This window comes from Lipophrys pholis (assembly GCF_963383615.2).
Source record: "Lipophrys pholis genome assembly, chromosome: 3".
NCBI classification, from domain to species: domain Eukaryota; kingdom Metazoa; phylum Chordata; class Actinopteri; order Blenniiformes; family Blenniidae; genus Lipophrys; species Lipophrys pholis.
The window spans coordinates 30,453,851-30,468,101 of NC_137627.1; the positions used below are offsets into that span (position 1 = coordinate 30,453,851).

General features: G+C 41.6%; 2 protein-coding genes across 3 annotated transcripts in view; both read left to right on the forward strand.

The window, feature by feature from the left end:
• gab2 (GRB2-associated binding protein 2) overlaps positions 1-6,743 on the forward strand; it is a 42,537-nt gene extending 35,794 nt beyond the window's left edge. The window contains exons 4-10 of one of the 2 annotated variants that reach the window (XM_080459470.1): positions 521-1,119; positions 1,758-1,855; positions 2,038-2,317; positions 2,395-2,485; positions 3,816-3,918; positions 4,059-4,181; positions 4,289-6,743. In XM_080459470.1, the coding sequence (XP_080315596.1) occupies positions 521-1,119; positions 1,758-1,855; positions 2,038-2,317; positions 2,395-2,485; positions 3,816-3,918; positions 4,059-4,181; positions 4,289-4,432 (1,438 nt within the window). In that variant the 3' untranslated portion in view covers positions 4,433-6,743. The remainder of the gene's footprint in view (positions 1-520; positions 1,120-1,757; positions 1,856-2,037; positions 2,318-2,394; positions 2,486-3,815; positions 3,919-4,058; positions 4,182-4,288) is intronic. The other variant, XM_080459471.1, reaches the window with a different exon arrangement.
• Positions 6,744-11,733: 4,990 nt separating this feature from the next.
• maml2 (mastermind like transcriptional coactivator 2) overlaps positions 11,734-14,251 on the forward strand; it is a 51,469-nt gene continuing 48,951 nt past the window's right edge. Inside the window, exon 1 of the mRNA XM_080460096.1 lies at positions 11,734-12,882. Within this exon, the coding sequence (XP_080316222.1) occupies positions 12,478-12,882 (405 nt within the window). The 5' untranslated portion in view covers positions 11,734-12,477. The remainder of the gene's footprint in view (positions 12,883-14,251) is intronic.

The following is a 14,251-nucleotide window of genomic DNA, read 5'->3' on the forward strand; positions in this document are numbered from 1 at the left end:
GACCAGCTAGCCGAGGCTGTTGCTTGTAAAGTCTAAGCTGTAGGGTCTTTCTGGTTGGCACTCAAGGTCAAGCCCCACAAAGCAACCAGAATAAATGAGACATGTCTCCTGGGTGCCGAAGATAATCCCAGCATCGGCCCTTTACGACAAGTATACAATTTTTTTTTACATTATGTCAGAGAGTTGTGAACAGTGTTTTCAAAAGTGATAACGTTGACTTTATATGTAGTAAATGCAGAAAAGAATCCATGTAGTGGATTGTTGCTCTGTAAACTTGTGGTGGGAAATTTGGTTTACTCTGCAGTTCTTTGGTCCCACCTAGTGGCTATTTGTATCATTACACCAAAAACAAATCCTGCTGTAGAGGAGGTGGTTGTTTTTTCCTTTTCATTGTTTGAAAAAAAAATCTGGCATTGAGTATGACACAGATGTCTGCCTGCAAGGGAGGATTTAAGCACTGTAGACACTGGCCATAGTAGAGTTATGTGTGTGTGTGTGTGTGTGTGTGTGTGTGTTGCAGGAGTGCCAGTTTCTCCCAGGCCACGCGGAGCAGCAATGTGTTTGTGGGGAGCGACTCTGCAGTGCAGAAACTCTCTTACGGCTTTTCGCACTGTCTAAATGGCATGGGCGCTCAGCTGCACGGCTTTTACAGCCTCCCTAAGCCAGGAAAACACCAGTTACCCGTGCAGGATGACTCATCACAGGAGGCTTGCTACGTCCTCCCCCGGGGTTACAGCTCGGCGGCCCCGGCTCACAGCGGTCTGGGCGATGCTGAACTGGAGAACGAGGAGGTGTACACCTTCAAAACGCCCTGCAATGCCCTTGCCACCATGCACAGCAACGAGCGATCGCCTGACAATTACGACCTCCCCACGCCACCTGGCTCCTTTTATCAGATCCCCCGGACTTTTGATAAAAATCACAATGCCTTGACGCCCTCCAGCTCAGAGTCCTCCTCCGCTCCCCCTCCCAGGCCCCCGAAGCCAAGCCAGGGTTCTGAGGGCCAGTGGGGGAGTCCTCAGTCAGTGGGAAGCCAGAATGGAGAGATGACATCTGCTGTGTCGGTCATCCCACGCAGAAATACTCTCCCTGCAGTTGAGAACATCAGGCTGCACAGAGGTATGCTTTACACGCTTCTTTAAACCTCAACTGACTTGCACAGATCCTTTGAAATCACACAATTTCACCTGTTTCCAAATGACTCAATACATAATCTTAAGGCATAGCAGTGACTTGTACAACCTTTTCTCTCTGACTCCATCTCTCTCTTCGCTGGTTTAATGCTCGCAGCTGAGCGGAAAACAAAGAGCCCAGTCTAGCAGACACTGTTCTGTTGAGACGCTAATGAAATTCAAGCCATACAGCCTGCTCCAGAATGCCCTGTTCCAGGCTGATAAGCAATTAAAAAAAAAAAGGCACCCACAGATACAATGCATGGCTTCTTAGTCTGCTGTATTTGTGGCTTTGCCAAATCCATGTTCAGGACTTGTAGAGCCACAGCAACGAATTGACTTGTGACCCTTGTTAGTGAGGCTACAGGCTGTTCACACACCTGTGCTACAAAGACTAATTATAACCCAGTGAAGCGTTTAATGATATGTCACCTACATTGTACTTGTTCCATTAGAAACACTAGTTTACTTCTCAAAATAACAGGCTTTTCCTCTGTTTTCTGCACCGTACGTTTTCCACTTGCTTCCTTTTCAGAATTTATGCCGGTGATAAATATTGATCTCCGTCTTTGTGTCTCTCCACAGGATCGTCCTTTGAAACGAACAGCCATCATCGTCTCATCCATTTCAATAACTCAGGCCAGTCTGTAGAGTCGGTCAATGATGGATTCAGCTCTTACCTGGTCAGTCACTCTCCTATTCACAGCAGTGCCTCTTTTGTCAGAAATTATTGGGACAAAATCATGACCTGCAGAGATAGGAGGTTCATTCTTGATGAACTCCTTGTGCGCGTCAGTGTTTTCCTGCTATATTGACTCTTGCGACATTGAGAAAGTCATGAGCCCGTTGTCTCCTTTGATTCCAGAGAGCTCAAGCCCCACTAACTCGCTCAGACAGCGGCAATTCAGATGACAACTATGTACCCATGAATCCTGGCTCCTCGCCACTCAGCGCTGCCCAAGCTGACAGTCCTAAGAATATCTACATTCCTATGAGCCCGGGGCCGCATCACTTCGACTTCCCAGGATTCTCTGCAACGTTACCTGCCCGCAAGGGGAGCAGTGCATCCTTGTGTCACAGGCCTGGCCGCCTCAGTGACGTCACACCGCCGCCCATCAACCGAAACCTCAAACCCAACAGGAAATGTGAGTTATCACCATCCGCTTGGGTTCAAATCTGTGTCAGTTGTTGTTGATGGTTTTTTTGCTTATGTTTACCACAGCGAAGCCGACACCTCTCGATTTGAAGAACAATGGGATCATTGATGAGCTCCCGTTTAAGAGCCCAGTCACCATGTCCTGGACACGGCCCATGTGAGTTTCATCTCAGAGAAGGCAGTGTTGGGTAATCTATCCTGACTGACTCTCTGACTGTCACACACACACACACACACACACACACACACACACACACACACACACACACACACACACACACACACACACACACACACACACACACACACACACACACACACACACACACACACACACACACACACACACACACACACACACACACACACACACACACACACACACACCTTCACTTGTGCATCCTGCCTTTCATGGCTCTGTATTTCAGCTTTCATTGACCACTGCTTAACTCACTATGTGCAACCTCAAATCTGAGAAACGTACAAAACTTTGTGGGGGTCTCCACAACAAAGGTGAGACAATATAAATATTTTTGGACCTCACTAAGAGAGTAAACAAGGACTCACGCACACAAACATGCTTGATGTGGATTCATGGCATTCCAGAGATTTCGCATTGACGTACATGAGCTGACTTTTGTCTCGAGAGGAAAAGACAAACACACATTTTATTTGTTCCAACTCATACTTTAATCCTTACATTTTAGGTAAAGACACGTTTTAAGGTTAGATTAAGGTTAATTTAAGGAGTAACAATTTCCCTCCTGGGATCAGACTTTTTGTCCCATAATTGAGTTGCATTCTTCTGCTTTTCTGGACCATTACATTGATTTACCATAGTTTTAGCTCTACTTTCATAACCCTCACCATTACATCGCCCAATCATCGGTCTCATTTTAAACAAATCATCACATTTCCTTATTGGGAACAGTTTTTTTTGTTTTTTTGGTATGAGCACTTATGGGTTTTTGTTTTCATTTTATTTAATCTGGTAGATTATTGGGACGTTCATGTTTACAATGCCGTCTTGCACACCATGAACAGATTATGTACAATTGTAAAAATCATAAATGATTCCAAAAATCCAGCAACAGGATGTTATGGGGTTGCATGTATCTAGAAATAAGGTTGATCAATGCGAGGGGGGAAAAAAAGGAATTTCTCCAAGGAGATTAGTAAAGTATGATTAGTTTAGTCGTGGTGGTAGTAAAATAAATCCACACACTTTGTATTTTTGTGCTTTACTTTCAGAACTCACTGACTGTAACCTTAACCGAAGGTATACTGTAAATGTAATGATTAGTTACTCTCCATCCTCCCTAGGGTGAGAAGTCCCCGTGATGCGAGTGTGCAAACAGATTTCAGTCCCCACAACAAAAATAAAAGCTGACCTCATCCACACAATATAATATAGATTGACGTTACACATGTTTGCAGTGTTTTGTTTCTGCCCGGGTTTCCTCACAGTTCTCCCTGCTTTGCCTCAGGCCTGCAATGAACTCCATGTCCTCCCAACATTGTCGACCCATCTCCACACAAAGCATCACCAGCACCGACTCCGCAGACAGCGAGGAAAATTATGTGGCTATGGTGAGTCCCAGTAGCTGCAGGGGCAGATCAGGAGAGTACATTGTGTGCTTTGTTTTAATGATTCACTTGTTAGCGGGCTCCACGTACACGCTGTGTGAGTGAAACCTCTCTCTCTCACTGTCGCTCTCCCCTCCCATTAGCAGAACCCAGCGTCTACCTCTCCGGCCGTGAGCGGCACCAGCAGTCCAGCCCCGAGGAAGTGCGGCAACGTGGACTACCTCGCGCTAGACTTCCAGCCTGGATCGCCCAGCCCACACAGAAAAGTAAAGAGATGATTTAATTTGTTATAGCGTTGGCCTTATTTTTTAAAATCTCTGCACATTTTGCCCTCAGGCTCAAATCTCAGCCTAATTTCTTTTAAATTCCACAGCCTTCTACATCTTCTGTGACGTCCGACGAGAAGGTGGACTACGTGCAAGTGGATAAGGAAAAGACCCAGGCACTGCAAAGCACAATGCAGGAGTGGACTGATGTGCGGCAGTCTACTGAGCCCACCAAGGTGGTCAAGTCCTGACACTGACCGATACAAAGATTTCCACCTTAAGTCAAGCGTCCTCAGTGTTGGGTTTCAGTCATTGCCGTGAATGCTGTTTTGGCTTGTTTAAGACAAAAAAACAAAACAAAATAAAGAAGCCATAGGCAACTCTATGCCTGTTCTCTGTGACGATTCTGACTGCAGGGCGCTGCTAGCAAGCAGGATATCAGGAAGTGTCCTGCCGCGCTCTTCTTCCTGCAGACTCTCAGAGAGGTGTTTGGGCAACTGATACTGCGTATGACAATATCATCCCTATTGTCATTCCACTCCAAGCTTCCCTGCCCACCCGTCCACAACACTTAATTTAGTTTCTACTTGGTAATTTACTCTATGGCTGGCGTATAAGAAAGCAGAAAAAAAAAAAACGTATCAGCAGGAGCTAACTGGTCGATAACTATATTAATACACTGTGAGAGTGCGCTGACTGGTCTCAGGAATGCCAAGATGCACTCCAATTTTGGCATGCGGGCTGACGTCCTCTTTTCACTTTAATCTAGCATTTGTGCTGAGTCTTGCAGAAGCAGTGAGGAGATTATTCTCACTGCGGGGCAGTCATTTCAGCTTAGCGGTGCATGTCTGGTGAGAAGGAGAGGGAGGAAATGCAGCCATACAAATACGCAGAGGCTCCGTGTCAGAAGCCTTAATGATGACTGCACACGGCGGTCGCCTTAGTTTTCGATTAACTGCGAGACAGAACCATATTTAAAAGCTGTCAAGATGAGATGACAGGCCAATTATTTCTGTGCAGGTACAAAGTCAGTCACACCCTAATGTATATAATGAAGAAAGTATGCCAGAGACAGAGGAAGAAACATCTGGGATCTTGATAGGGGTGGCCTCAGAGGTCTCTTCATTTCAGGTATTCTGACTTATTTCAATATGAATGTGCACTGACCGAGAAATTTAGTTATATGAAGTAAAGCTCAAGCAGGGCAGGTTTCTTTCTGTCTCTGGAGGCCATAAACACGAGCTTTAGCAGACACCGAGCTGCATATTTCTGCTTTCTGGATTTCACCAATTTGTCTTCAGGCTTTCATACGCCACACACTACAGCAAATGATCGTTTCCTGGATGTAAATTATTAATAGATTGACATATTTGCGGTGCATCTTGTTGACTGTTAATAATTCGACGCACTAGAACCTGCCAACATGAAGATTTGCAAGTGATCGTAGTCCCTTTAAAAAAGAAAAAAAAAAAGATTGAGGAATAATTCCCTTTGGTCTTCTTTTTCTTCAATTTGCCTTATATTTTCTGTTCATACTGTATATTTTGCCTGGGAAAAATGTAAGAGTTCACTATACTATTCATGAAAGGACCATATTGTATTTAGGACAATTCAACTTAAGTCCAGTATTTCATTGTGGGCTGGAACCACTGAAGGGGGAGAATCGATCTTACTAAGAATAGCAAGGCCATGCAGTGCTGGACGGTATTATTGATTAGTTCATTAAGATTTAACATCTTAATGTTTTTTCTACCATTTTTACAACTTTTTGTATTCTTTTTAATCTTTTTTTTTTTTTTTTTTTTACTGATACATGTAAGCAAGTGTTATGCATAATAACAGGATCAGCCTAAATTAAGCCAAGTTCCGAATTGGATTGTTTTTTTTTTGTTTTCTTTTGTTTTCTTTTGTTCTTCTTTCTCTCTGTTTGCACTGGCTGAACCGTTCCCGGGTGACCTGTGAATTACAAAGAGCAAGGGAGGAGCGAAAACACTGAGGGATGAGCCCGTTTCCCCGTCGGTCTCTGAAGTGAAATGGATGTGTAATTTATTATCTAGAGAGATCCACTGTAAGCAGAAGAGCTGTGTTATGTATTGTGGTAGATTGTGAGTTATAGTATGTTAAAACGAAGAGCGACTGCTCACATCTACTGTCAGACTGTCACTGGGTTGACGTACTGTACTTGGAGAGATCTGTTGTTTTTTGGGTTGTTTTTTTTTAACCACTGTTATTGCTACTACTGTAAGGCATTTGCAGATTGCTTGTGCATTAATTTATTAATTTATTGCGTGTTATGCAGGTGATAATTGTAAAAAGGAAGTAAAAAAAAAAAAACACAAGACCAAACAAGGAAACATTCACTCTACTAACATTGATGTATGCAAACTGTCATGATTTCCTTTTTTCTTCTTAATTTTATTTTATTTTTTTAAACAATATGAGCAATGATGCCAGTGTGATGGTAATGTGGTACATTAATTGGGGGCATACAAGAATACAAAACATTGTTATGCCTGTATTATGGTAGACTTAAACTGTGGACATAGAATAAATCAAGAAGTGAAAGTTTGGAGTGTTTAAGTTCCTCTTTAAAGCAAAATATCCACACGCATACATACGCACACACAAACTGGTGCTCTAATTCAATCGAAATACTTTTTGGGTTTTGATTTTGCAACTGTAACCATTGTTCTATTTGTGCTTGAAATATTTGTGCATCTTCACTCAACTAGTGCAAATACCGAAAATCAAGAAGGAATTGATAATTGTTTTCAAATGAATGTTATTAAAAATCGAACAAAATGTTCAAAAAGGACTAAGTGAAACATGTATAGTCTTATTCGTTCTTCACTTTTCTTCTATTAACCTAAATGCACAGGTTAATAGATTATTGCAAACACATTTCATTTGGGATAAGTTTTCTGCTCAAATATTTTTTAGTCTGTTGGTAAATAATTTTCCTGTTATGAACATGATTAATGCCATTTCAAATTGGACTAGAGCCATGAATTTCTGTGTTAATTAATACAGTGCTTAAAAAAGATAAATGGGAAGAACAGATGTTCTAAACAGAATAGTAGTCCACTTAGGTTTTTGGTTTTCCAGGAGTCGCTTTGCTCTTTGTTAGTTTTGTTTTTATGTTACTGATCTCGGGTTTCCAGCTGATTTTGTTGCCCATGATTGCATCCACAATTTTTCTAGGATTAGAAATGTAATATAAGTAGCAAAAACAGACTTTTCTACAATGTAATAGATTTATTTTGCTCATCTCTGTGCACGATAATATAAAAAATAAATAAATGTCTGCACTTTTAGGAGTTTTCTTTACAAAAACTACATAGTATATTTACAGATTCTAAATGAGGATACCAATAGATGGGGCCATTTTGTTCAATAGAAAATCAACTTAATTGATCTACATGTTCCTGTTACATTTTCTCTTATGTAAGATCTGGATGTCAGACTTCACTTCAATTGCAGTTTTTTCTCACCATCTGAAGCTCCTGAACTCCACCTCTCATTGTCTGCTGCCCCCTGTTGTGTCAAACAGCAACTGCACTGTCAGTGTTGATACAGTGCTGATTTACTTCTTTTCAAAGTTACAACATTTGGTAACTTGAGCAACTCTCTAAATTCAAGGGAATTATTTTCATTGATAATTTTTATAATTATGGAATATGGTTATATTTGTAGTATGTATTATAATTGCATACAGCAAGTCCATTTATTTATGCAAATCATCTATTTCTAATTAATGCACCTGATTGATGAATTGTCTTAAAAATATGAATGAAATGTACCTTTACATCAGCAAAGTGCACAGAAAACTACTGAACGTAACTGTTTAGTTTTAAACACCTGTCATATTTCTTTAAATTTTGTTTATTGTGATCTATTAGTTATACTCTCATTCAATCTTTAGGGAAGCGAAAGCCAAATTAGAGAATTGATTGTGCTGGAAATTGTGATTTAAGTGAGATTTTGTTGTGTTTTAAGCCGCTTTGGAAGAGATTTGATCATATTATTGGCATCTAATAATCTTTATAGTGGCTTTAAAGTCTAAGTATAGAATCACCTTTCAACAACACCTCTTGCATTTAAAGATACTCAGCATAATTACAGACCACAATCTAAGGCACTAATGCCACCTCGTATTTTCATACTAATAACGTCCCCTGAAACCATTCTTAAAATAACACCTCCATAAAATGTTATCCTACCAGAATAATATTAATACATATAAAGCAGAACTTTAATCTCCCAGGCTCCATAAACCACTGGAACTCGCTAAACGGATGCCATAGTGCTTGATGATATGACGATCATGTTCCAGTAATGACCAGTGGCCATGCTGTCATTTCCCATAAAGGGAATTAAAATGACTAATCGGTTGAACATTTCGCACTCAAACAAGCCCCCAGCAACAGATTTGTTTGGCTGACTAACTAAACGAGGCATCAACACAAATAGGAAATTACAGGAATATTTCTTTCTCTCCCACCTCTAACAGATTGAACCTCTCCTGTCCTTGATAACAGTGAAACTGTTTAAGTACACTGTTTGTCTGTTCTTCCTTTGGGCAATAAAGGAAAAGTTATTTTACACAACACTGCCATTTCTAGATACTTTCTTTTTTTGCAGATCTTGTGTTAAATATCAATATATCCTTAAAATGTACATGCATCAATGCTAAAGGAATGTTTGTGTGTTTTTCCCCCTTTAAATGGCCTGAACTGGGTAAGTTGTGAGTCAAGTTAATCCACTCAAATCCCATTTGTATTCCTTGTACTGCTTTTTGAACAGTCACCCCACATTTGTGTGGTTTTCCTCTGGGTGCTTCAGTTTCCTTCTGCTTTACAAAAACATACATCCTGCCTGTGTGTCAGATCCTGTGGCGGCATGCACGCATCCATCTGCAACCTTTAACACATTTACCCCTTCAAATGAATTAGCAGGTGAAGAATGCCGTGTGTGTGTGTGTGTGTGTGTGTGTGTGTGTGTGTGTGTGTGTGTGTGTGTGTGTGTGTGTGTGTGTGTGTGTGTGTGTGTGTGTGTGTGTGTGTGTGTGTGTGTGTGTGTGTGTGTGTGTGTGTGTGTGTGTGTGTGTGTGTGTGTGTGTGTGTGTGTGTGTGTGTGTGTGTGTGTGTGTGTGTGTGTGTGGTGGGGTAAATAAAATGTAATCCTTTTATTCTTCCTTACTGTTTAGACTAGTCAACCTTAAATGTATTTGTTTGGACTGTGGGAGGAAAAAGGGAGTTTCCAAGACATAATAACTTCATTCAGCTGAGCTCATGCAGTTGTTCTGAGATGCACAGGTAAATCATGCAAGAACTGCACAGACAGTGCCAAAGTGGGACTCAAACTGGGCCATTTCTCTTTGTGAGGTGAGCGAGCAAACCACTACACCATCATATCTGCGGTAAGAAATAGAGTTGAAGGTATTCTTGCTTTTGTTTTAATAAATGTGTTGGTAAACTACACATTCATGCATCAGTATCAATGGTTGTATTTTAATATAAGTGGAATATTTAAAACTAACACATATAATTCAGCTGACACCACTTTTGATTTTGTATCTTACCAATTAAGTAAATCATCAATTATAACATCTTTATCGGGTCAGTGTAGAGAAGAATTAGGAAAACTTCTTTTTTGATATTCCCCCAGATCCCATTCAATGTTTTTCATGATTTGCAGTCCTGATCTTTTTTTTAACATCCCTCCATGTTTAACTTTAGTTAACTGATATTAATAATTCAAAATAATCATTTAATAGTTTGAATAAAATCAGCTTTTAATTTAATCTACATTGTTTGAAGACTGATATGATGCATATTATGTATGTATCTCCTGTGTTACAGCTGCTTCAATAGTTGTTATTCTAAACATTTAATCATCCAAACTTAATTGCTGTCTTTGCTGCGCATAAAACTACATTTGTACATATTAGATCGAAATGAGTTGAAAATGTTTTATTCTTGTTAGAGCGAGTGGCAGTACAATTTGTGCTATTGGAAAACAAAGTAAATGGGAAAAAAAGGACCAAATTGTTACATTTTCATGTTCCCGTCAAGCAGTAATTGGTGTTTTTGTGCCTGCCTAATACGTTGTTTTTGTAATATTATCACTAGAATCTGCAAAATGGGTTTCAAACATCTAGTCCGCAGTCCAAGGCTGTACTGCACAAGGTTTCAATTTGACATAAATTACAATTACAATTGCTTATTTGTCCACTGGAGGTGGGCACTGAACATCATATTGAAACATAGCCAAGTGATTTGAATTAAGAACTTAATCAAAAGTGTAATATAAAAGTGAGTTTTGGCAAACATGCAACAACCTCCATGGAAGAATCTGGAGCGAAACATTATTTATGGATGAATTAGTTGTTTCCTCCACTAAAACTAAGGTTAAAGTTCAGAGATGTCTATATTCAAATGATTATACTCTCATTTCAGCGGTCTTCACTAAGTCTGACCATGACATTTCAGCTGGTCCATGGGTGCTGATCTATAACCTCATCACATTCATGCTGAAATTCACCACAACAGCCCTCCCCTCTTGTGTTATTGGATAAATATGTGTGCTTTGGCTGCACATAGCCTCCAGGAACCTGAGTGTTTTATAGGTTGGCCTGGTGGAAATGAGGCTCAGCAACCAGGGCCAGTAATACATTAACAGACTCATAATTTGAAACAGAGGCTCTTTTACCGCTTGACTTTACATGTGCAGTTTGTACGTTTATATCTCAGTATGCCACTTTAACAGAGCTGTGATGGTGCAGTTCACATATGTGACCTCTTTTAAGACTGATTGTGATTTGTAGTTCCAGGGTGCAATTTGCAAAGGGACTCTTTGTCATCAACCAATTAGTAATGTTTGGTAAAAGACAATATCATATATATATTGAGCTAACTGGATCCCTAGAGTATATATGTATTGTCAGTTATTCTATCGGCCCGGCACTTGTCCTCTGTAGCCCTTGTTACACTTGCTCCAGAAGCAAGAGAAGCAGACTTGGGATCTGAGGTTCACAGGTTTGAATCCCACAGCTGAGAGGTCACTGAGCCAAGACCTTGACCCCATAAATGGCTAAAACAGCCTTAAATGTAACAATAAGCCCACTGGTACAGGTTCTACACCATCCATCCATCCATCCATCCATCCATCCATATCATCCATCCAGCAAGACCCTCGGGCCCCACCAGTTCATCACTGAATGCTGCTCTCTGGGTCATTCCATGAGTCATTTGGTCAAAATTGTCCCAATGGGTTGTTAAATTTTTCTTTCAGCCATTCATCCTTCTTAGGAGAGGGATTAAAATGAATCCATCCAGCCATCCAGCCATCCAGCCATCCAGCCATCCAGCCATCCAGCCATCCAGCCATCCAGCCATCCAGCCATCCATCCAGTCCTGCAACTCCTCCTTCCTGCCACTGGAGGGCGTCCCGGTCCTCGCCGCTCGGGTCTGAGTGCATCATGTCAGAGGAGGAATGTTCATACAATGAGGCTCTGTGTGTGCAGCAGCTCTGTTGCCTCGGTGTACGACACGGACAAACGATTGTCAAAGGACCATTCGAGACGGATCTCAATCGGTTTTTGGGAACGACTCCCTGCGTTTTTCGGCCGCCTGGGTTTTGACTTAAACGCAACCAGATCCTCCCGATCCGGATGGAAAGAGAAAGAAAGGAATCGTTTCTAAACAAACAAAACAAAAAACAAAAAAAAAAAATGCGTGAGTCTTGAACTTTAGTGGATTTCTGTGTGTGTGTGTTTTTTTGTTTTTGTTCGGGGGGGGAGGGAGGTGGGGGGCGAACGATCGCTCACTTTCTTTTGCAGTATCTGTGATCGCTGGGATTATTTAATCGGAGGTAAAGTGAGCCGGAGCCGTATCAGGGGATGTATCCATCGGTGGAAGTGAAGTTGTGCGTGCTGTGGTTTTGAATCATTCAGGGATTCATATTGAATAGACGATCGCCTATTTATCTGCGAGCAGAGGTCGACTCATTAAGATCGGGATTCTTCCTGCTCGTCCTTTTTTAGATGTAAATCTACAAACTCCGAGGAATAACATACACTTTTGGAACTTTTTCTTACCCTCGAAGGGAATGGATTGATCTTTTATTGCATTTGGTTACATTGTTTCTTTCTTAGTTATTGTGTTTATTATTATTTTTGTTGTTTATATCCACATGGGATTCCAGTTGAGTCGATAGGTCTAGTGTTCTTCCATGCCTGAGCTGCGGTCCAGTTCCAGCTGAGTGGACCCTCAGTCTCTACAAACTTCCAGCGGGCATGGGAGAAGCGACCCCGGCTCATCCTGCCGCGGGGACGTTCGTACCCATGCTGGGTGTGGGTCTGGGGGCGATGCCCGGTGGGCCGTTGGTGGGATCCTCCAGGGGGGGCTCCTCCGCGGTGCCACAGCTGCACAACGCCATCGTGGAGCGTCTGCGCGCCCGCATCGAACTGTGCCGGCGGCACCACTCCACCTGCGAGAACCGCTACCAGCGGGGCCAGGCCGAGACCTCCGACCGCGAGCACGAGAGCACGCTCCACCTGCTCAACATCGTCCACCAGGGGCCCGGAAACCGTAAGGCTAAGGGCAGCCGGGCGTCGAACCAGCAACCTCCAGAGTATAGCAGGGCCAACGGAGATCAGAAGGGCGCAGAGGGCGATCAGAAGATCAACACGCGCATTGCGGTAAGTTTTGAGGAGTGATCAGTTACTATTATTATTGGTTGAAAAAAAAAAATCAATTTCCAGAAATATTGAAGGTTTTGCATCTGCATCTATTGCATTATGCACTATATCGGCCAAGGTATTTGCTCAGTTATCCAAATCATTGTTCCATTCACTTCCATGGCCACAGGTGAATAGAATTAACAGACTATCTTTGCAAACATTAGTGAAAGAATGTGTCGCTCTCAGGAGCTCAGTGAATTCCAGCATATGGTACAACCATAGGATGCCATCTGTGCAAGAAGTCCAGCCAGGAAATTTCCTCACAATCAACTGTTTGTAATATTATAACAAAGTGGAAGCCATGAAAAATGCGAGGCCTTCTCATCCCACATCAGTGTCTGACCTCTCAAATGGTCCAAAATCCCCATAACCACTTCTAAACATTGTAGAAATTCTTCCTAGAAGAATTGAAGCTGTACTTGCTGCAAATGGTGGGACCACATCATATTGCCTCCTATGGGTTAAAAATGGGAGGTCACTTAAGTTCATATACATGTGAAGTCAGGCAAATGAATACTTTTTACAATTTAGTGTATTTGTGATAGTAGAATTGAGTGGTGGTTGTTGGTTTGAGTTCAGGTTCCGTGTGCAGTTTGCATGTTCTCTGTGATTTCACATTGCTGGTAGGTCAAGTGTTTGATCTGTCCAGGATGTATCTTGCTTTCACCCACAGTCAGCTGGGACCACTTCCATCACCCAGCAACGCAAAGTTCGTATAGAAGATACTGATGGTGATCTGTTGGTAACGGGTCATTATTGGTGGTAGACATAAATGGGGATAATGAAGGCTGTGGCAGAGAACTAGCATAGAGCAGGCGTGTTAAACGTAAGGCTGGTGAGCCAAAACCCTCCCGCAAGTGGCTTCAATCAAAAATGTCAAAGAAAACATTGATATTTTCAATAACAAATTTATAAAGAGTAGCAGACACAACACAATGCTGAGACCCGAGGTAAGATTTCTGTGATACTGCCATTAAAGGACCTTGTTGCTATCAAACTAGCCTCAAAACCATACTGTCATGGAGTGTTTGTAAAAACACCCATAATAGTGCAGATATAGGAGAAGTTTTTCAGACATTTTACTATATTTTGCTCCAAGAGGTTTCATTAAAATTGGCTTTCTGTTGAGCTTGTAGTCATTTTGGGTAGTAATATGTTTGGATATCTGAAAATATAGACATTTTGATCGCCCATACTCAACACCACAACAAAGAAAAACCCTTATGTAAATGTTATTATGGCACTGTTTTAATGGGCTGTATGTGACCCCCGAACTGAAATGTGTTTGACACACCTGGTATACAAGATACATGGATGGTAGATGAGA